Genomic DNA, 22,633 nt, shown 5'->3' with positions numbered 1-22,633 from the left:
AAGAATTTTGCCCTGGTAAAAATATCTGGTAGTTGTGATGCACCATTTTCAGAACACTAGAAAAATAACATTGAGTTTTGTTATATACTTGACTAATGAACATGGAGAAAAAAAAAGTAAAACAGAGGTGGTGGAAGATCAAAATCTGTGGTTGAGGACTTCTGGTACTGATTGCCTTGAAAAATCCAAGCTGGGGAACACAATAGTTCACGAGCACACAGGACACATCTGAGCATGTGTCAGGCGTTTTCTGAGCATTGGCAATTTCTGAGCAAACATGTATATTGCACAAAAGCAACGAAAAAGTGCCAGGAATATGGCGCTCACATTTTGAAAATCTGATCTCGGCTTGTGGCATTAAAATAAAATAATAAAGGCCTTAGGTTTTAACACACTGGCAGCTGCCAAAATAAAAATTCTCAATCAATTGGATGCCAAAAAAAATACAGCACTTGTCACTCACAGATATAACACCGTGCTATGACCTCTGCAAACCAGGGCTCACATTAATGTTGAGTTTACACGTTAATTGTGCTGTTATATGTGGTTTTTGCACCATGAAGTTTACCCCATCCAAACTGGACCGCTTTCAGACTGCACTGCTTTTTCATTTCCTAGTTGTTTTCATCAGGGAGCATTATTGTATACAACTTTAAATTATACAGTGCAATGGTCCTGAGGTCTTTTCATGCTGATGCCCTGCCCCTGAGTGACAGTTGTGTGAAGGTAATACATTTTCATTTTGATTTTGAAACACAATGTGTGTTAAGAGATTATCATTACTGTAAAAGAACATGAAAATATTAATCTAGTTTGGATTTGGATCTGATACTCAAAGCAAATGAAACCCTGTATAAATGAAAATTCAGTAATAGTTTATTGATTAGCCAATGCCCTATGATTCTGGGTAGGTTATAGACCCATCGTGACCCTTAACAGGATGAAGCCATTTCAGAAAATGCTAAATGTGAATCTTAATTTTCCCATCCCTCCAAATATAAAGTACACTTAAAAATCCTTAATAATATTTACTGGTCATATTATAAAATAAAGATACATACTTCACGATAATTTCGACAGTAATAAGCCTTACTAAATGTTTAGGTAATATCACAATAAATCATGAAGTAATGATAAGAAACAAGTAGTAGCATTAACTGGCATTCTTTAAGATTTTATAAAATCAGTATTGTTAGTTAATGTACCCTTATTGCCCATTTACTCTTCAGAAAAATTTCTTTGACTGAGGGTTAATATTCACAGTGAAACTTGTGACCTTTTCAAATGCACTACTAAAAACACTGAACTTATATTCTATGAATGCAATATCATAACAGTAAATGTGTTTATTTTAAGTAAATAAATAATTGTGGCCATATGAATTAATGTCAATTATAGTTATGAAGGGAATCAATAGTGCTCTGAATACCGGACAGTGGAGTCTCACATTAATGAAGTGCAGATTGTTTTAAATTCCTCCAAGTTGTATCAACCCTGAGGCAGTTTTGGTGGATTCCTCCAGGGCTAGGAACCTGCTGAGCTTATGTTCAAAGTCTATGGGTTGGTTGTGAGAAGATTTGTACTTGAAGGTCATAGTAGAACCCAGATAAGAGATGAGCTCACAGTCTTTTTCGAACTGAGCCAGCTTCTTCTTGTACTTCTGCCGAATATAGTCTGAGCTCTTAGGGTTGTATGCTGTGTGGAAAATGGGAAGAGTATATTTATCTGGTAAATCTAAGCCTGTGTGATGTCTGAGAGTAAAATACACTTGAACAGTATCACAAATTACCTCAGAATTCGCTGAATGAAAGTCTTTACCTTACACATGTTAAGCTATAGATTTAAATGGAAATGTAATAAAACCTTTTAAATGGAAAGCCAGGTACAGTATAGCAGATCTCTTCATGCTGAGGTAAGGGAACTTTGGCTTAAGGTTGCCCACTTCTGTCATGCCTTTGATGATGGCTTTTGCCACTCCCTTGCATAAACAAAAGACATATCGAATGATAACTGATTACAATATAATTTAATCAAAAGCACAGAACCAGAGAACATCATAGTCCAAACACTCCTGTCTTTTCTCATAAAGTATTAGAGTGTAAAATAAATAATGTGATGCAAATGAATGCACAGTCTAACTTCTAGTAAAACTATTGTCAGTGTCTCCATCATTGTCCGTGTACCTGTTCCAAGTAGCCTAACATCGGTAAAGAAGTTAGGTGCATTGGGTTTCCCACTGGTGGAAGTTTGAGAGGAGGTTTCTGCTCCCAGTATGTCTTAGGTGACCTGAGAACAGCCATACAAATTACAATTTGTCAATAAATTGATACACTTGCAGTAAGTAACATACTAACCGCAGAAACTTATTTTGTTTCTCCTCTGTCTCAAAAATGTAGATCTTCCCTCTGTATTCCACAGCAAAGTCCATGTTGCCTCGTACCAGAGCTTCATATCTTCAGATGAAAAAGCAAAATTATACAAATTTATACAAATAAATACAACACCAGTACAACACCATTCAAGTTTGCAATAAGTGTAATAACATGTTCTGTTATTATCTGTAACTACTTATGCAGTTCAGTGTCGCGGTGGGTCCAGAGCCTACCTGTTATTATTGGGCGCAAAGCAGGAATACACCCTGGAGGAGGCACCAGTCACAGAGCAACATACACACACTCACACCTACAGACGCTTTTTTAGTGTGTTTTAGGACCGTGGGAGGAAACCGGAGCAAACCCATGCAGACACGGGGAGAACACACCAAACTCCTCACAGGCAGTCAGCCTGGAGCGGGACTCGAACCCACAACCTCCAGGTCCCTGTGACTGCGACACTACCTGCTGCGCTGTGGCCTGGTGGTTAGGGAACTGGGGTTGTAACCGGATGGTTGTCGGTTCGATCCCGAGAGCCAGCAGGTCATGACTGAAGTGCCCTAGAACAAGGCACTTAGCCCCCAACTGCTGTGGCTAGAGCTGCCCACTGCCCCAAGTGTTCACTAATGTGTATGTAAAATGTGTTTTTCACTGAACGGATTGGGTTAAACACGGAGAACAAATTCCTCTGTGTGCAAGCATAATGGCCAATAAAGTGATTCTAATTCTTGCATCTTAATCATTACTGTAAATAAAAATTAAGGCAATTTAGAGGAGGCTGTAAAAGATTCCAACATGACTGGGAATTAAGTTATAATAAAATTAGTAAGCAAAATGTCTCATATTTCAAAAATGGAATATATGTTTGACAAAAAAACATTATAAACTAATTAAATTACCTTTAAATACTTATCATTGAGTCACATTTGAGAGTTTTTCAAATATTAAACAAAGCTAAGCATTTTGTAAACATTACAAAACAAATCTAAACCTTTTTGTGAATAGTTTGATACATTTAAATTCACATTGTGCAAGTTAATTTAACTCATATATATTGCTGTTTATAAAATAAACATTTGGCAAGTGATTCCAAACCTGAACTGTAAGGAAGTACACATACAAGAAAAAAAGCCTCCAAATATTTAGTAGAAACAAAGGCCTGATTTAAAATCAAAATCAAATACATGGTCAAATAGCAGAACAAAATCCAACTTGCTACATAGTATACATAATACTAATAGAAACCATTTCCAACATCAGATAATCTGATGACTAAATGTTCCTTACCTCTGTTGGCCATCTAGGTATGTGACTGGGCAAAAGCCTTTCATTTCCACTTGTTGAGGGAAGCGACTTTTCACCTGAACTGCATTCAGCTTGCGTGGCAGAAGATGAGGAGGAGGCAAAGGATGAGGGCACCCAGGAACCACAAACTGCTCTGGAGCTTCTAAAAATCTCTTTTTAAGAATAGATAATGGGAGATAAAAGTGGTAATGTGCAACAGTGTGTGAGTCTGAACGCAGAGAATCTTATGGCAAAGTCAGAACTTCTCATCCCTACCTCAAGGTTTTCTCTGGATGACATTTTGTAGTAGTGGCCCCTGAACTCTGCAGCCAGGGATGTGTTTTGGGAACAGTCTGCAAGGTGCTCATGAAGAGCCAGGCTGACTGGACAATAGTGACCAAACTCACCCAGTCGAGACTCAAGCTCACGTGGAGTAATACACAGTCGGTCTATACTGGCAGCCTTGCCTGAGAGAAAGCAGATTCATTCATAAATTTCAGCATAAAAAGCAATAAAATATACAGTACTATGCAAACCTGTGGCTGATAACTAAATATAATATTTTTTAAAATGTTTAATATAGCTCCCATTTCTTTCAGGAGGCTTGCTTTCTGTTTTTCAAACACATTTCCACACTTTTAAAGTTTAGTCATAAAAGTGTGTTGTATTTTCTGCTTCTCACAATCCAAGTAATTCTAAACCTTCTTCAGTGCTGCTGAATTCTGGGTTCATCAGTTCTTTTGATTGATTTGCATATTTTCGACCTTGTTAGTCTGAATTTCTCCATAACATTTAAACATACTTTTTATTCATCTTTTGGTGACTACTGTTTTATAACAGTTTTATTAACATTTCATTTCCTCCTTCCTCTTGTGCAATATTCACGTGGTCACGGTGGGTCCGGAGCCTACCTGGAATCACTGGGCACAAGGCAGGAACTCACCCTGTAGGGAGTGCCAGTCCTTCACAGGCCAACACACACTGACCCCTGTGACTCCGGTTAAGCTCCGGACCCAACGCAACCCTGAACTGGATAAACGGTTACAGACAATGAATGAATAAAACAAATTAATTGTGGTCTCTGACTTTTGCACTGCATTGTAGCCTAAATTCATAATCTCAAAAGACCTTCAAATCAAACCAGTGTCCTTCCTGTCCCAAGCCCATTTCTATAACAATTAAGCCATGGCTACCCCCAAATAGTAGTGTGCTCTAACCTTTCCGAATCCTCTCCAAGTAGTTGTGGATATGTTTCATACTTATTCGGGCTTCATCTAGAACCCGATTCCAGACCCACCACTTGCTTTTCTGCGCATTGATGGGAACCCAGTTGTGGTACTGCTGCTGGAAGTGCTGGCGGAGTGCCTCCACCTCCCGCTTAAAGCAAGAATTCCGGATGTTCAAGTCCTGAGGGCTGTCAGGCATTAGATATGGCCTGCCAAGCAGAGAAGGTTAAGGGTGTTTTTATGCTTACCAGACTTCAAGATTTCCATATTTGTTAACATTTAAAGTGAGACTGTACGATTTAAATTCATTTGGAACATAATGAGTTGAACCTGTCGAGTTTCATCTTGTCTCCCAGGCCTCTTCTCAGCACCTCCACTGTATCCAATTGTAGCTCGATTACTAGAACAGGAATAATGCTATGAGCCTCCATCAGATCAGCCTGCCTCTTGGTCATAGGAAAACCATCCAACACATACCTGGGGTAAGGGGTAAATGACACATACAGTCATATTAAAGATGTTTGGACATCCCTGGTTTTGTTGTTATCCTCCTAAAGGGGATATGTAAACTGTATTTATCTGTTTTATGCAAATACTATTTATTTATTTATTTAAACATATCGGAAAAAAACATCAAATATAAAATCTGACATACACAGACCATATTTTATGCTTATTTGTTCCCCTGTTATTCACTAAGGTCTCCATGATTATGGACTCCAAATTACAGATGCAATTAATTGATATAAATAGCTGTAAATCTTCACTTGATGAAATGGTAGTAAACACACATAGAGCAGGAGTCCGAAACAAATTTCTTTTACCTTTAGGCCACAGTAGCCCAGTGAAAAATATGCTAAGACTTTGCCTTATAATTTGTAAATTTGTTATATTTGAAAACAATATTATGAAACGCAATATACCTAAAATGCATTTCCATTATCAATTTCATAACCAAACAAAATTGGCTCTGAACAGAAAAGAAATGCTGAAAACCTGTAAGTACAATGATTTTCTAAAAACATTTTTCATTCAACATAGTAAAAGAACAGGAGAAACATTATTTAAATATAAATAAGATGAGGGCACAGTAACATTTAAATGACATTGTTTGTTGTTGTTTACAAGATAATACATATGGTTCAAACATGCTTGAACTTTTTACATCTGGCTTCAGTATAAATAAAAGGTTATGGTTAACTTGTTTACAGTTTGGAACTGTTTATTACCCTCGTGTGCTGCAGACCAAGGTCATCAGGACAACTTCCAGGCACTGAATGGCCAGTTCGTCAGGCACAGTCAGGCCCTGGTTGAGGTGATTCAGCATCTGAGTGGCCAGCTCCGTATTGCTCTGGTTACTCAGCACCATCCTCATCACCTCACCAATAGAGAGGCGTGCCAGACCATACTCCTGAGCAAACATGCAGGAAACTACCTCACACCACACATGCACAGACAGAGAAAAACAGCACTTGTTTACTTTGAGCTACAGATTTATTTTCTTTTACATCAAAACTTCAATCTACCAGTAATAGAACTAGCACTTAAACAGTTGTGCCTCTCAGAAATCATTCCTTGATTTCAGAGGTGTAGGGACTGACCTGTAGTTTTGCCAGATTTAGGTGGACCAATAATTGCAAGTTTAAGCGGCAGGGAGGGGTTGGGCCTAGGCTGCCGGAGGAATTTGATGGGGTTCAGCCTGAAGGTGTTGCGTGATTCCTTGGAAGCAAAGAAGTAAACAAAACTGTGGAAGAGGACAGGGAAGCTGGGATTGAGGGTGCTCTGCACATGCGGCATCAGATCTCCCTCTGCATACTACACAACAGGAGAGAGTCACACAAAATAACAGTCATTAGTCATTAAGAGAGTAATTAACAGAGCAGGAATAGAGCAATATTCTTATCTCGGTTCATATTTTTCACAGTTTGGAGTTCTCTCTGTTGTCTAAAAAACTCAAGATGCCTCTGGTAGGATTGGTACCTTAAAGCCAATATAAATGTCTAATTTATATTCTCCTAATTGCCTGTACAGGGTATAATGGCATGTCATTCAATAAAGATTCAGAAGTGAATTCAAAATTTGATGAAATGAGCAGATGTTTGAATAAACTGATACGAACCCTGACAGGATCCCAGCATCCAAAGGTACTGTAGAACTTGTAAGAGGAGTGCAGGAGCTTTCGGGCAACACCATAGTTGATAAGGCGACATTGCTGAAACAGAGCTTCTCTGTTCTCCACCAGTGGTTGGACTTTTTGCAGCAACTGGTAACGCACAATGTGAGGCTTACGGCCTGCATTGATGATCAGGCGAGGGATTTGGAGCTCCGCAATGAGTTCCTGGACAAAAAAAATAAATACATTTTTATGGGAAATTGTGGACACCCTGGTCAAAATACATGATTTGTTTATTCTAACAAAAATCTCAGCATGGAACAATCTTTAAAAATGGCACAGTGGCCCAAGGTTGGACAGAAGGGGTTTGCTAAAGCCTTACTTCTGGACACTCAACCCAAGTCAGAGCTCAGAGGCAAGCCTGAGTCACATGACTTTCTGCACTCAATTCAGCATTGTGTACCTATTGTCTTGCTCTCAATAAGAAACACATGGTAAAATACACACTGAACGATATAAACAATATACAACTTTTTCCTTTTTTTTGGTTTCTTCCCAAGAGATATGTACAAATACATCACTCAATAACAGGTGTGTTTAAAAAGGTTCTGGTTTAAATTGTTATACACCACATTCAATTCATTATTGATTTGATGCCTAATTAAATCAATCACCTATATTAGATCAAAAGAAATATTCCATAATCCATAGGCCAGAGGGCTTTAAATCCAGAGAGTTAATCTAATTTTCAGCTCTAAAAGTCATAAGCCAAAAACAATATACTACTTGAGTGGTGGAAAATAAATCATCTACCCATATCACTATCACAAGGTTTTGCTAATTTTTCCCTCCCAAAAGTGTTCTTACCACCATCTTAGTGATGTTGCTGTCATCAGTGTCGAACCTCTCACCGATCTCCATCTCTAGCCGCTCCTCTGCAACAGACTCTGGCTCTGCTTCTTCTGCATCCTCCTCTTCCTGAAGGGGAAACTCCACCAGCAGAGTGGCCTCCAATTCTTGTTCCCAATCCTGCTGCTCCTCTTGCTCTGTCTCAACCTCGTCTTCCTCCTCAGATGTTTCCTATTTCCGAAAAGACACGAAGGTCATATTGACGCTCTGCTAGAATGCCTATATTCTAGCAGTCAGAACAATTCTTACAGTGAGTGTTTTAGGTGCAAACTCAGCCATCAGTTCAGCTCTTCTTTGTGTGATTGCCTCCTCCTGTGGACGAGATGCACACTGAAATTTACTAAAAAAAAATAATGGAAGAAAGAAACTAGAATGGGAGAGTGAGGACAGAGTTGAAAAGATTCTAAAGTTGCCAAGTATTAACCAAATAAAGTGTAATACTACAAGTGCTCTTTAATGCTACACATAATTTAGACCAGGGATGTCAAACCAGATCCACAGAGGGCCGTGTGGGTGCAGGTTTTCTTTCCAACCACGCAGAAGCCACACCTCATTTCACCTGTTTTTAATCATTGGATCTAATCAATAGTTCTTGACTTTCAGTAGTGTGGGGCTTTTGCGTGGTTGAAAAGAACACCTGCACCCACGCGGCCCTCCATGGATTTGGTTTGACACCCCTGATTTAGACTATATTTATATACATCTTATAATTTGTGAATTGTGCGTGTGAGTTAGAATGGTGTTTGTGGTCCAGAATTGAACATCCAATATCAGTACTTGACTATCCTAACGTTCTCGTGACTGAAGATCATCAAAACTTAATAGAAATGTTCCAAAATCTAGTCTAAAGCTTTCCCACAAATAGTAGAGGTCAGTACTCTTTATCTTCTGCATTTGCATTTCTGTTGTATTTGTCCATGGTTTTGGTCCCTCACCCTGATTTTGCTGCGGAGCTCTTTGAGCAGCTCTCTCTGCTCTTTCTTTTGATCACATCTCTCCCTCCAGCGAGCAAGTAGTGGCGGGAGCAGACGCCTCGCCACTTCCGATACCTCTAGTGTCATGACCACCACAGCATCCGGGTATAAGTGATGATCTGTCAGAAAAGACACCTCCTCTGGATTCTGAGGAAAGCCCTCCAGAATAAAACCAGTGGATCTGAGAGCAAGAATAGACAAAGAGAGTGAATGGGAGATTAATTTCTTATACCTGCCATGGCAGGCTGTGTGCAGTGGTGTATACACAACCCTTTACTTATATGGTTCTTCATTCCACAGCTGTGGCAGCACCATCTCCATGATCTCCTGTGGCAGTGGCTCTCCATCAGACAAATATGTCTTTATGGCTTCTTCTTCATCCGTCAGGACTACCTTGTCCTACAGACCAAGATATAAACAAAGGCTGTGACTGAAATGACAAAAAAGGTCAGTTTTAATCATAATTGTCCATAGTTATCATCATCATCAAGTTTTCATTTCAGTCACAGATTATAAACTAATAACATATTCTCCCAGTCATGTTACCCTCCTTCACCTAGTTAACCTACACTTTGATGATTTATCTGTAAATCTCTATGGGCTGACCTCTTCTTCAGGTTCAGTAGGAGCATCTGTGGGGTTGGCCTGTCCCTGCTGTTGCAGCAGAGCCTGTAGCTCCTCATGGGGCTCCTCAGGTGGTTCCACTTCGTCAGCATACGGCACGCGGCTGCGGGTCTTTGCTAGGATCATCTCCTGAAGCCTTTCCCGGAATTGAATATGGAAAAGGCCCAGCTGCTGAGCCAGCCAGCGGCCATGAGTGGTCTTTCCTGAACCCCGTACTCCCAGCTGGAAGATACGCAGAGCAGGTGGCTAGGAGTGGGAAAAAATGTGGGAAAACTTAGTGAATAAATTAGTTTAAATTATAAAACATATTTATAGGGGGGCACGGTAGTGTCGCAGTCACACAGCTCCAGGGACCTGGAGGTTGTGGGTTTGATTCCCACTGTATTCTCGGGGTGTATTCTCCCCGTGTCTGTGTGGGTTTCCTCCGGGTGCTCCGGTTTTCCTCCCACAGTCCATAAACACACGTTGGTAGGTGGATTGGCGACCCAAGTGGGTGTCCGTGGGTGTGAGTGAATGTATGAGTGTGTGTGTTGCCCTGTGACTGATGCCCCCTTCAGGGTGTATTCCTGCCTTGCGCCCAATGATTCCAGGTAGGCTCTGGACCCACCGCAACCCTGAACTGGATAAGCGGTTACAGATAATGAATGAATGAATGAACATATTTATAAAGCACATCAATAACTGAGTCACATTATAAATTATATATCTACAATGATGCATTAGACAAAAAACATATTTTTATTTTATTTTGCTTATTTTTGTATGGTAATGGATATACCACTATAAACCACACTAACAAAACCATGACAGTCTCACAACCACACTATATACATTGAGGCATTTCCTACAAAATTTTAAATACTAATGTAAATGTGTACTTAGAAGCAGTATTAATGGGAGAACAGTTCATATTTCACAGTGATTTGACAAAAATAATAATATTTTAATAATAATAATACTTTTGATCCTGTAGAGTTTCATTTGTTGTAAAAAACCCAAGTTGAGACAATGGGCAAAAACTTTAATAGAACAAAATTCTATGATGGGTTAATTCTCTTAAAGATAAATTTAATGTTCTCTGGCCAATATGTGTCATGTTTACACCACCATGTGTTTTTAATTACTCTTTTTAAGCATTTGAGAACTGGGGATACTAATTGTTACAGTTTTCTAAGTGGAATGTTTTGCTAATTCTTGATTAATGCAAGAATGTTGATGCTCAACAGTCTGTGGTTGCTGTTATGTTATTCTGCTTATAATGATGCACTACAGGAGGCTGATCTGGATGGAAAACAGGCCCGCTAAGCACATGCATGCTCTGTCTACAAAGCCACGCTATTGTACTTTGTGCAGGATCAGGCCTATCTTGCTGATATTGACCATGGACTTTGCTGGAAAAGATGCTACCTTCATGTAATTTTTGATGCAGTGACAGACTGCATAAAGCTACAATGTGTATCCAAAGTATGCCAGAGCCCATGGCTTTGTTTAGCACAACAGCATAATGGTTTCTGCTGCAATGCTGAGGGCAAAAAGATCAACACATTCAACAGTTTTAGATTGTGAAAGACTTCAGTTCTTTTTAAAAATGTGTAAAACATATGCTCTTTGAACTGTTTAATATTTCTCCCATAAAGTTGGCAAAAATAAATAAATAAACCACTTTTATATTTTCCAGCTTATAGTGGAATAATTCAAAATAGTTTATTTTTAATACTCTATAAACATTTGACTCTGAATTTGACCCTGTCTAAATTTCCAAAATTGTGGAATCTCTTACTACCTTCAACAGTTGAGTGGGTGGAGCATAAAGTGCTGGGTTTTGCAGGAACTTCTCACGTGCCTCTGCACTGGACAAGTAGTAGACTTTCTCCCTGTACTTTGCTGCAAATTCATCCATGCACGGAACCAGAGTGCCTTTCTCCCTCAGAACCACCGGACAGTACTCCCTAGTGTCCCCAAACCACATTTTTGTGCCTGCTTCCTCCTATTGGCATCAAAACGATGGAATTACTTTAAAACTGCCTCAGGAACTTGTGCCATGAATTTAATGTTACTTGGAGATGTGAACTAACCTCTTCCTCTTCATTTTCATATTCTTCTTCCTTATCTGTATCCAGCTTAGCCAATGCCTGCACATCCTCCTCCCATTCATCGTGGTCCACATCAGTCATCTCCCAGGCCACATAATTGAATTGTTCTGCATTACCACAAATCAGTTTAGAAAACACATGTTATTTAGCGCTTAATGGGTTAGCATCTTGATATATTACAAAATAATTATCAAGATCTGTTTATTTAAATGTTCTCAGGATGAAAGGCTGGTGAAACAACTTTTCATCACTCTGCGCCAAATTCATTAAAGCACAACCTCACTTTGTCTAATCTTGTATTATTATTAGGGCGGCACGGTGGCGCAGCAGGTAGTGTCGCAGTCACACAGCTCCAGGGACCTGGAGGTTGTGGGTTCAAATCTGTGACTGTCTGTGAGGAGTTTAGTGTGTTCTCCCTGTGACTGCATGGGTTTCGTCCCATGGTCCAAAAACTCACACTGGTAGGTGTATTGGCTCCTCAAATGTGTCCATATGTGTGTGTGTGTGTATATATGAGTGTACATGTCGCCCTGTGAAGGACTGGTGCCCTCTCCAGGGTGTATTCCTGCCTTATGCCCAATTATTCTGGACCCACCACAACACTGAACTGGATAAGCAGTTACAAAGAAAGAAAGAAAGAATGTATTATTATTCTTCCATAGTGCAACTTCTATATTATGTTTTTTTGTTTGTTTGTTTTAATTTTTGTTTTTGTTATATTTTTAATATATAATTATGTCTATCACTGTTTTAGGTAAATTGCCTTACATTTTAAAAAACATTACAACGGAACCCTTTAAGCAAAATTTTATGTATGAAACAAAACAGTTATTTTCATTATTGTTATTATTGTTATTAGTAGGAGTAGTAACATTAGTAATATGAATAATAACATTATTATTACTTTCAAAGGTTCCTAATAAACTTTGCTGAATAATTAGAAAACACATACGCTCCATTTGGTCTATCATTTCCTGGAGCAGACACTCTGGGTTTTGGTTCCTGATGTCCAGTACCACATATCTGCAAGTGACAGATGACTCCAGGCTTTCCCAGTCCTGAATAAACTTTTTCACCTGCAGCTCATAAGCTGTCATCTCTGGTCCAGGAGGATAACCTTGCTCCCATTCAGCAGGCAACACAACTTCTGTACATACAAGTGCACAAATCCCATACTTTATGATACAATAAACCAAACAAACTAATGTTATTTGTTTTCAAATAGGGTAAGAGGGAGGATACTGTATAGGAAAAAAAGCAGCAATGCAAATTAGAGAGGTATGCACAAAAAAAGGTAACATATATGCCTTTACATGCCTTACATAATAATCAATATAGAAGCTATGTCCAAAGTGTAAAGCTGTAAAAATGAGCGTTTTTACTACCAGTCACATCAGACTCTTCAGGCACTTCCTCCAGTGTGGAAAGAGCATTGGTTTGCTGTACATTTTCTTCTGACTCCAACATGAGCTGCCTAAATATAGTACAGAAAAATCATAAGTGATATATAACAATGGGATTCTACACAGGATACTTTTCTCTGTCTGTAACAGAAGCAAAGGTTCTGCCTGAATCTGAAGGGCTCCATTCTAAAACACATTCTGATAACTTTCTATGATTCTTTTTTTGGTTGGTGGACATAGAGGCAGAGACTGATAAACTAATAATATAGACTAATAAACTTATATTATAGACTAGAATTATTATTATTATTATTATTATTATTATTCATTCATTCATTATCTGTAACAACTTATCCAATTCAGGGTCGCGGTGGGTCCAGAGCCTACCTGGAATCATTGGGCGCAATGTGGGAATACACCCTGGAGGGGGCGCCAGTCCTTCACAGGGCAACACACACACTCACACATTCACTCACACACACACCTACGGACACCTTTGAGTCACCAATCCACCTACCAATGTGTGTTTTTGGACTGTGGGAGGAAACCGGAGCACCCGGAGGAAACCCACGCGGACACGGGGAGAACCCACCAAACTCCTCACAGACAGTCACCCGGAGCGGGAATCAAACCCACAACCTCCAGGTCCCTGGAGCTGTGTGACTGCGACACTACCTGCTGTGCCACCGTGTCGCCCTATTATTATTATTATATGATTATTATTATTATTATTATTTATATACTGAGAAAATCAACAAATATCATTTTGGAACAATAATGTCCCTCTATTTTCTGTGCAAGTCTTACTGAGTGTCTTGGCTCTTCACAGCCTTCTGTTTCTGCTCCTCCTGCAGTCGAGCAAGAACAGCTGCATCCACTGACTCCTTGTTTTCCTTGTACAGCCTTTTCAGAACTGTAACATCCAATAGGCATCGAAACCATATTTTAATACTGGCTTAATTCCAAAACAAATTTTCCACAGGGTTTGTGCCTCATGGTGCCATTATTTAACTCTAGTTATGAATAGTAACTAGTTATATTTACATTGCTTCACTATTCACAGGTTTCAAAATATACTGATGGGTTGATGTTAACATTTTCCCTTCTACTGGAATAAAGGAATCTACTTTCTGAATCAGTTATATTTTACAGTTTTTAGTTGTAAATAGTTTTCTATTTTTATTATGCTTTGGTTACTTGAGAAAACTTCTGGTATTCTACACTTCTCAGCTATAGTGACAAATGGTTAATGACCACGTAAACCTTCTAAGATCAGCAGTCCTTTAAATAAACTAGTGCAATTAACATTAGACACAGTAAGAATTTGCATAATTCTAATCTAATAGTGGGTGTTAGAATCTCTCTCTCACCATCTCCGTCACTGTCTCTCAGACAAAACAGCACATCAGGCATGAGGGTGGGGTTCAGCTCCCGAACAGCCACCAACTGCTCTCTGGTGGTTGGGAAGTTGTCCAGCACCCAGCCTCTTTTAAACTCTGCAGTTGCGTCTTCTGCTTCAATCTTGCACCACCGACAGACAGTTTACAGTCACATGTAATGTCAAAAAAACTAAAAATTGTGGGGAAATCTACAATGCTCTAAAATTGCATTTGCCCTTTGCCAATTAATATTATCTTTGCATATTTGTCATACTCAGATATTTTAGATAATACAAATAATTTAATATAAGATGAAGGCAGCAAGAGTAAAGACAAAATGCAGCTTTGTATAATCATTCCATTTACAGAAGATAAAAATTTACACAAAATCGCTATCACCCATTTGAACATGTAATTGCCCCTAAACCTAATAACTGGTTGTGCCAATCTTGGCATAAGCAACTGCAATTAAACACTTGCAATATATTGCAATGAGTCTTTAACAAAGCTGTGAAGCAATTTCGGCCCACTCTTCTTTGCACAATTGTTTTAATTCACAGCCCTGTTGTTTTTTGGTAATGTTTTATATAAATATGTTTTCTGTGTAGGTTTGCAATTAAAGAACAAAAATACATTGGTGAGTAGAAGCCTAATTGTTGTAGAATGTAAACTGTTAAAAGTAAAATCAAACATTGTTAAATGTGAATGAGTGAGTGAGTGAAGGAATGAATGAGTGTGTGAGACAGCTCTGTGAAGTGTTTCACTTCTAAAAATGAATGCCAATCATCCACAAACGTTTTAACTGGCAGTGTGGGCATTTCAGTTACTAATGAAATTCTATATTTCTCTATGAAAGGACACCTATTTGATTAGCATACCTCTCTAATCTTCATTTGTAGCATTTCTGCACACAGGTCCTCTGGCGGCTCTAAGGGGCCCTGCTCTGTCTGTTTCATGGCCTCTTCAACCAGAGCTTGTACCTCTGGGTGATCTTCTGTCACCTCCTTTTCTATACAAATAACCAAAAGGGTCTTTATATGTTATCAATGACAAGAACAGCTATTGCAGATTTACAGTATTTAATATCTTGTTTGTACATCGTGTGTCTATAGGGCAATATTTCAGCCGCATAATTTAAGCATAGTCATTCAGAGATGCCCAAATTGTGTACTGCACATTCGATTATGGCAAATTGAAATAGGAAAAGGTTTTCATCCTACTTAGATGCACCTATGTCTATAACATATGTTTGTATATAACCTAAGTTTGTGAGATAACATACTATTTAACATATTTTTAACTCTCATATAATTTCAGATGCTTTAAATATCTTAATAGTTTTTTTCTCTATGTAGCAGGGGGTATTTTACATGAAACCAGTCTGAATTACTTTGTTTACATCTAAATCATTACATTTTTCAGACATGTCGAATAACAATCTTTTTTTGCTGTAATGCTGTAATAATTCTGTGTATTTATTTTTAAACTACTAATATCTGTTCTGTGCAAGCATGGCTGTGGTTTTCCAAATATATTTCTAACGTAGTGTCACAGCACTCTGTAAAATCATACATAAGAGTTCCCCTCCTCTTTAATATCAATAATCAATAGATTCCACATTTCACTGGTTATCTTCTGTGGATAAAAATGGTGGAAAATAGGTCATACATTCACAGAGCTCAGTAATCATTCAGTGGACATAACAATACAGTAGAGGAAAAATCCAAGTGTAGTAATGACACACTCACCAGAGTCTAAATCTTCAGGCTTTGCATCCTCACTGAGATTGGCATCCACATCATCTATTTAAAAAATGGTTTGTTATACATGCATTATTCATGAATCTGTATTATAACTTCAGCTTGGCCTCTAACAGCCTTATTACTATTTTTAAACCATCGATTTACAGAGCTCTCACCAACACTCTGCACAGCATCACTTTTCACGCGAACCTTGACCTTCTGCAGGGCCGCAGTAATGGCATCTTTACGTGTTTTCTCCAGCATTTCCTGCCTGACATTGGCCACAATTGGCTCCATCAACTTCTTCAAATCTATCAGGACTGCTCCATAATGCTTGGCCAATAGCACACTCAAAGTGCTCTTTCCTGAGCACCTTGGACCAATCACAGCCACCCTGCAGGGAGAGCGTGGCATGGGGGGCAGAAGGTACTGCCTTGGATTCACCATAAACTTCTGCAGAGCCTCTTGAGAGGACATGACATAGACCTTATCCAGGAAGCTGACACAAAAGAACAGCAAACGTATCACAAATGCTCATTTAAGGACTTGAATATAACTTTACTTTAGGTCATATATATAATGTTTTTGTAAAATTACACAATACACAATGGAAACACGGTTCGTCCAAAAAGGCTTGTGATGACTCCTGCTACTCTTTAATGTTATATCACTTTTGTTCTATTTAGAGATAACAGCACGAAATACAGTGTTTATTAGTAACAAAAAAAGCTTTGTTACATAAGCTTTATAGGTCCAGTGAAAAATAAAATTTTAGACATACATTGTAAACATGCTCGTGCTTTATTGACTGGGTTTGGCCAGTTCCTTCAAAAGTGTGGCTTTGAAAAAACATAACTGCATAACATAATGCTAAAGATACTAATATTGACAAAAATGAGAAAAGCAATAAAAGTATACTTTTATTTGTTGTACTGATCTGCACTGACCCGACAGCAAATTCTGCTTTGCCTTTGACAATCTTGCCCTCTTTGAGGGCAACAGGGCAAGTGACAGACCACCTGCTCCTACGCCACCGGAATCCTGGTGTTACAGTACTGCAGGAGCACAGCATCCGCAACAGCGCAGCCTGCACAGAAATGAAAATGCAGATAAAACAGACGCCGGGTCTTGTGTCATTTATAAGGTGAAAAGAAAAAGACGTTGGTGCATATCTCACAGTGTCTATATCCTCTGGCAACTCCTCCACATCCAACTGCAAATGTATAGGTACAGCTGCTCTCCTTACAGCCATGGATTCCAAACGTGCCATTACAGACTGTGCAAACACACACACACACACACAATTCAGGAGCCTACACTGAATACAGTCATACTAAAAAACATAATTTAAAGTGATATTAGAAACCAAAGGAAGAAATAATCACAGTCTTTATTCTGTTGTTTTACAAAGTTGGAATCAGAACAGATAAAAATCAGGCTATAAAAGTAGTCACTGACTCCAAAAAGCTCCTCTGGGTCCTTGTTTCCATCTAATTCAAATAGGAACTGAGGATCATGATCTGCCATGTAGTCCTGCACAGACAGATACAGAAATCTCAAAGCATAATGCACATACAGTACTTTGCATGACTCACTTATAATGGCACACTTATAATATTTACAATCAAAATAACATTTAAGTACAAGTTATTCATTTTTCAGATTTTTTTTTTCAATAAACTCCTATTCATATTTCACTACATTCACTGCCAATGTTTAAACATTAACAAATACAGCAACATTCACAACCCATGTTCATCACCTCCAAAGGTCTGAGTATAGTGTTTTTGTAGAGCAGAATCCTCTGACGGGCCTCCTCTGGGAAATTCTCCTTCACCCTCACTAGGTGACCAATCATGCCCTTCTGTAGCTCCTGTTCCTCCTCCTTTCATACACATACACAAAAATGAATTATTCATAGTCATTTCACTTTCCTTCATAATTATACTATGCCTCCCGTATTCACACGGATTCTCTCAGCATTAACATGATTTATTCATTCTCTCGAATAAGGTTATACTTCTCCTCCCACCCCCTCCTGCTCTTCCTCCTCTTCCTCTTCTTCTTCTTCCTCATCGTCACTCTTTTTCTTGGGCTTTTCCTTTTTCACTGGGTCCCACTGCTCTCTCAGAAACACACGGCCAGTCTCTGGATGCTGCCGCTGACCAGCCAGCCGCTGGATCAAATCCTTGTCCGCACACTACACACATAAATGTTAAATAAATGGGGGGAAATAAATGTTTTTATAAAAACAATTCATTCCCCTTTATTTGAAATATCTCTCATTTACAAATAAAAAAATAAAAAAAATAATTTATATAACTTTAGAAATTAAAATTAAAAGCAGTTAAAATTAAAGTAGTAGTTTGATTGAAGATAGTAAATCAAATTTAAACATTCATTAATTTATGATCTGTAACCGCTCATCCAGTTCAGGGACACGGTGGGTCCAGAGCCTACCTGGAATCATTGGGTGCAAGGCAGGAATACACCCTGGAGGGGGCGCCAGTCCTTCACAGGGCAACACAGACACACACACACACATCTATGGACACTTTTGAGTCACCAATTCACCTACCAACGTTTGTTTTTGGACTGTGGGAGGAAACTGGAGCACCCAAAGGAAACCCACACAGACACAGGGAGAACACACCAAACTCTTCACAGACAGTCACCCGGAGCGGGAATCGAACCCACAACCTACAGGCCCTTGGAGCTGTGTGACTGCGACACTACCTGCTGTGCCACCATGCCACCCCAAATTTAAACAAATCATGTAAAATAGTAAAACAAAAAAAGTCAAAGTGCCAAAATCTAGATACTAAATGAATGAATGAATTAATTAATTAATACATGCATAAGTAAAAACCTGAAAGAAAAACAAACATCCATGCGTAATAATAAAATTATAAGTATAAAAAAGGCAGTAGTAATAGATAAAATAAAACTAAAAGAATAACTAAAACAAACCAGAATAATATTAATAAGGAAATCAAATAATATAAAAATATAAAATAAGAAATCAAGTAAAATAGTGGTAGGTTGAGTAGATGTGGTTAAAGATTAAGAACAAAATGATTAAGTGACAGCAGCGATTGGAGCTTTAGAGTTTCCTGTGGTGAGTTCCAGCTTATTGGTGCTCTGTAGCTAAAAGCAGATTGTCCCAGTTCAGTAAAAACTCTTGGTACATGAGTCATTTAATACATTGTGTCCTTTGGTCACTTCTAAAGCTCTGCAGATCAGTAAGGTTACAAAAGAGAAGAGGGTTACCTTGAGGTTGATGATAATGTCTGGTGACATTTTGAGGTTTTTAATCACCTCAATTTGCTCAAGTATCATCAGGTATTCCTCAGACATTGATGGAAGGCATGAAAGAACATAGCCTGGAAAATCAGGACAAATGCAAGTAAAGATCTAATCCATTCAGCATCAATATTGACTGTATACAAATTCATGACAGAGCGATATATGACTAAGAGTAACAGTGAACTAATCCAGAGTTGCTAGAAGATGTGTGTAGGTTATATGCAAATACTATTTTATAGATACAGGACATGAGCAGTCATGGATGCTGGTATCTGCTCAAGTGTCTGGATAAATATCATGGATATGAAGAGAAGAATCGACTATCACAGGCCAGACTTACCACAGTTTTCCACCTCAAGGGACTTGAGCTTTTCAAGAATTAATGCAAATACTTTCCCCTCTGGAATACACTTTCCTTCGGCCAGGATGGGCAGGAGCTAAAGCACAAATATCACATCAGATGTGAACTAAACTGACAGAATGTGCAACAACATAACCCCCAAACAATGTTAACTGAACTACTGTGTGTAAATAAAAAAGCAAACACACACATACCTCTTTGCTGTGGTCTGTCCCATTCTGAATATGACTGTTGAGCAGCTCTGAGTCTGAATACAGAGAAAACAACAGACACATATGTCATAGTTGCTGTAAAACATCAACTAAAAATGTAAATTTAATGCAAAACACAAAAGATTACCATCAATAAGGACGCATCTCCAAGTCTGAGCTAATTTTCTGGCGAGGGTAGACTTGCCAATACTCTACCACACAAAAAATAAGACATTTTAGATATAATTTTAGAGAGCAGTTCTATTAATTTCTACTGCAGCTCAGAGCACTGAACACATATAGTTTATAGAAACATAAAAATGCCATGCAAAAATTTGTTCTGGTGGTAATTTCAATATATAGGTATGTAAATATCTCTCTATATGTATCAGCCATTGACCCTACTACAGTTGAGTTCTGTGTTGTTTACGCAGTCAAACAAAGAGTACATATGTTTTAGGACTGAGTCTGTAGCATTATATCCTGTGTAGCAGGACTTCTATGAAAAATTACAATCTGTAGCCTATTTTAAAGTATTGTTAAAATCTAAATGATAGTGAAGATACACTGATTTCTTACACAATACAATACTTTATAAATTTTCATTGTTCATCTATCATCAAATGCAAGGCCAATCTGTCTACTAAAGTGAAGAACAGAGATCCAACATTGTGTAAGTACCTATATACCTACCAAGTGAACCTACTGGTTTACAATATGTGTGGGGCTGTTTCAAATCTGACAACTCACCGGTTTTCCAACAATTATAAAGCAGGTAGGCTTGGCCTGCAGAAATTCATTCTCAGCTTCATTCTCTATCAAGTTGTCAACAAAACGGTTGGCAAGTCCATCATGAACACTGGACGCCATGGAAATAAGGAGGCTTTAAGACAGGGCTAACGAAAGAAAATTTGATGAGAAACGAAAGGTGATGAGATAATGAAATCATACTCTGTGGACACAATAGGGTTTAACTTGACAAGGTGACTAATAAAGTAATAGATATTGGACATCACTTTTAGAGGTAGCACATTTATCTTGAAGGGAAAGGAACTATTTGTTATCAAATACTTCTAAGTTTTAAATATGTAATCCCATTTATCTAACACATTTTACTTTAATGCTGCAGAAAGTACATCTAGCTAGATTGGGGAAATTTCTCTGGTGGAAATGTATCAAAGTTATGGAAGAATATTTTGTAACATGGGTTATGCTGCATTCCATTTCCCTTTGAAAAATTCAATACTATTATCTAATATCAGAAAGGACACTTCCATCACTGAGTTATTTTGAATCAGTCTTTGTCAGTCATGTGTGATTTGTGACCGTGATTTCTTATCCTTGGCAGAAGAGACAGCACTAAAATTGGAGCATCAGCAAAGTGAGAGCATTTTATACTGAGACAGCCCCAGCAAGAAGACCACAGACTGTTACATGGATCAATTGTCAACCAGACCATACATTTGGAGTGATGAACTTGCTGTGCTGCTTCCAAACTTGTACTTGGATATCACCAATCATCTTGTTTAGTGTGTGTGTGTGTGTGTGTGTGTGTGTTTAACTGAACAGTTCCCAAACTATAAAAAACCCTCAAATCCATGGCTGGGTGCTGGATTTGTTTATATTTCACCTGAGATGACTTTGACGACACAGTCTAACAGCAAAAGTACACTGGCTGTTTTTAGAAGTCCCTCAATTACATTCAGTTTTCCTCTTATTAAAGCAAAACCTTACAAATATATTACAAATTTAGGCTGTTTTTTTTACCTTTAACTTAACCAGGCAAGTTTTATTTACTATGGCAGCCTACTTGAATACACATTCATACAGCTGTAAAGTCTACTTAGGGCAACAGTGCAATTCAATTAATATCTTGAATTCTAAACGATTTCTTCAAATTCAAGTTATAATAAAAAAATACCACTAAAATCCCACTATATTCGGCTAGTTTTAGGCAGCCCGCTTATCTTTGTTTATTTCGCTATTCTTAAAAAAACGACACAAAGGTATTTTAGTACAGCACTGTAATGTTAAATACACTTACCTAGTATACAAGGGAATGTTAGCTAGCGTAATATATAGCACGCGTGCTTCTTTCCCTGCCTGTTTTGAAGGGTCGTCATGGTAACCGTCCTTTCACGCGCTGCTTTGGGTGTATCCCAAACATCTCCCTAATCCCTATCTAGTTTACTAGGTCATGAAACTACACCCAGTCACAATTTGTTATAAAGAGAATGTTATTTATAGCTGTAAATAAATAGCTTTCTCTGCAGCACACAATCGTATTTCAAGATTAATTAAATGCATGTTTTGTTTATTTTATCAGTTTTTGGTACATATGTAACTCTTAGTAACTTTAGGTTTTTTTCTTCAGTTAAATAAAAGACTGCAAATAAATAATAATTATGCACTACACTGCCCCCAAATCCTGTGATTAGCCCCCTCTGTGCGGACCACCACCTTGTATTATTTCAGGGAGTATCCTGATAGCAAAAAAATGGCGGACCACGGTTGGTCCTCTGGTGTTTTGCACAGCGTTTTCTGTATATATATATATTATTCAGTGCAGCAGTGTGCAGCTTTATATTTGAACAGGCGCCTTAACGAATATTTTGGTTCCAGGCAAGGTCCAGTAAACAAGGATCGTCCCTGGACG

General features: G+C 38.4%; 1 protein-coding gene across 1 annotated transcript; it reads right to left on the bottom strand.

Moving 5' to 3' along the window:
- Nucleotides 1-1,036: 1,036 nt before the first annotated feature.
- On the bottom strand, nt 1,037-22,075 carry ak9 (adenylate kinase 9). Its single transcript, XM_066677222.1, has 36 exons — nt 22,022-22,075; nt 20,728-20,873; nt 20,126-20,189; nt 19,981-20,033; nt 19,766-19,862; nt 19,390-19,502; nt 18,152-18,319; nt 17,882-18,004; nt 17,578-17,652; nt 17,297-17,395; nt 17,067-17,206; nt 16,296-16,618; nt 16,126-16,179; nt 15,256-15,386; nt 14,369-14,519; nt 13,806-13,911; nt 12,981-13,069; nt 12,548-12,742; nt 11,578-11,702; nt 11,286-11,489; nt 9,485-9,748; nt 9,156-9,277; nt 8,840-9,059; nt 8,154-8,216; nt 7,863-8,075; nt 7,002-7,220; nt 6,484-6,697; nt 6,112-6,313; nt 5,213-5,359; nt 4,874-5,091; nt 3,933-4,123; nt 3,660-3,829; nt 2,355-2,453; nt 2,184-2,286; nt 1,864-1,978; nt 1,037-1,695 (listed from the first exon to the last, which is right to left on the bottom strand). Exons 2-36 carry the CDS (start codon nt 20,845-20,847, stop codon nt 1,469-1,471), a joined length of 5,217 nt encoding a protein of 1,738 aa, XP_066533319.1. The 5' UTR covers nt 20,848-20,873; nt 22,022-22,075; the 3' UTR covers nt 1,037-1,468.
- Nucleotides 22,076-22,633: the final 558 nt, after the last annotated feature.

This window comes from Hoplias malabaricus, chromosome 7 (genome assembly GCF_029633855.1).
Source record: "Hoplias malabaricus isolate fHopMal1 chromosome 7, fHopMal1.hap1, whole genome shotgun sequence".
In the NCBI taxonomy this organism is placed as follows: Eukaryota; Metazoa; Chordata; class Actinopteri; order Characiformes; family Erythrinidae; genus Hoplias; species Hoplias malabaricus.
Note: the sequence above shows the minus strand (reverse complement) of the source record. Positions and strands in the feature narration are given on the sequence as shown.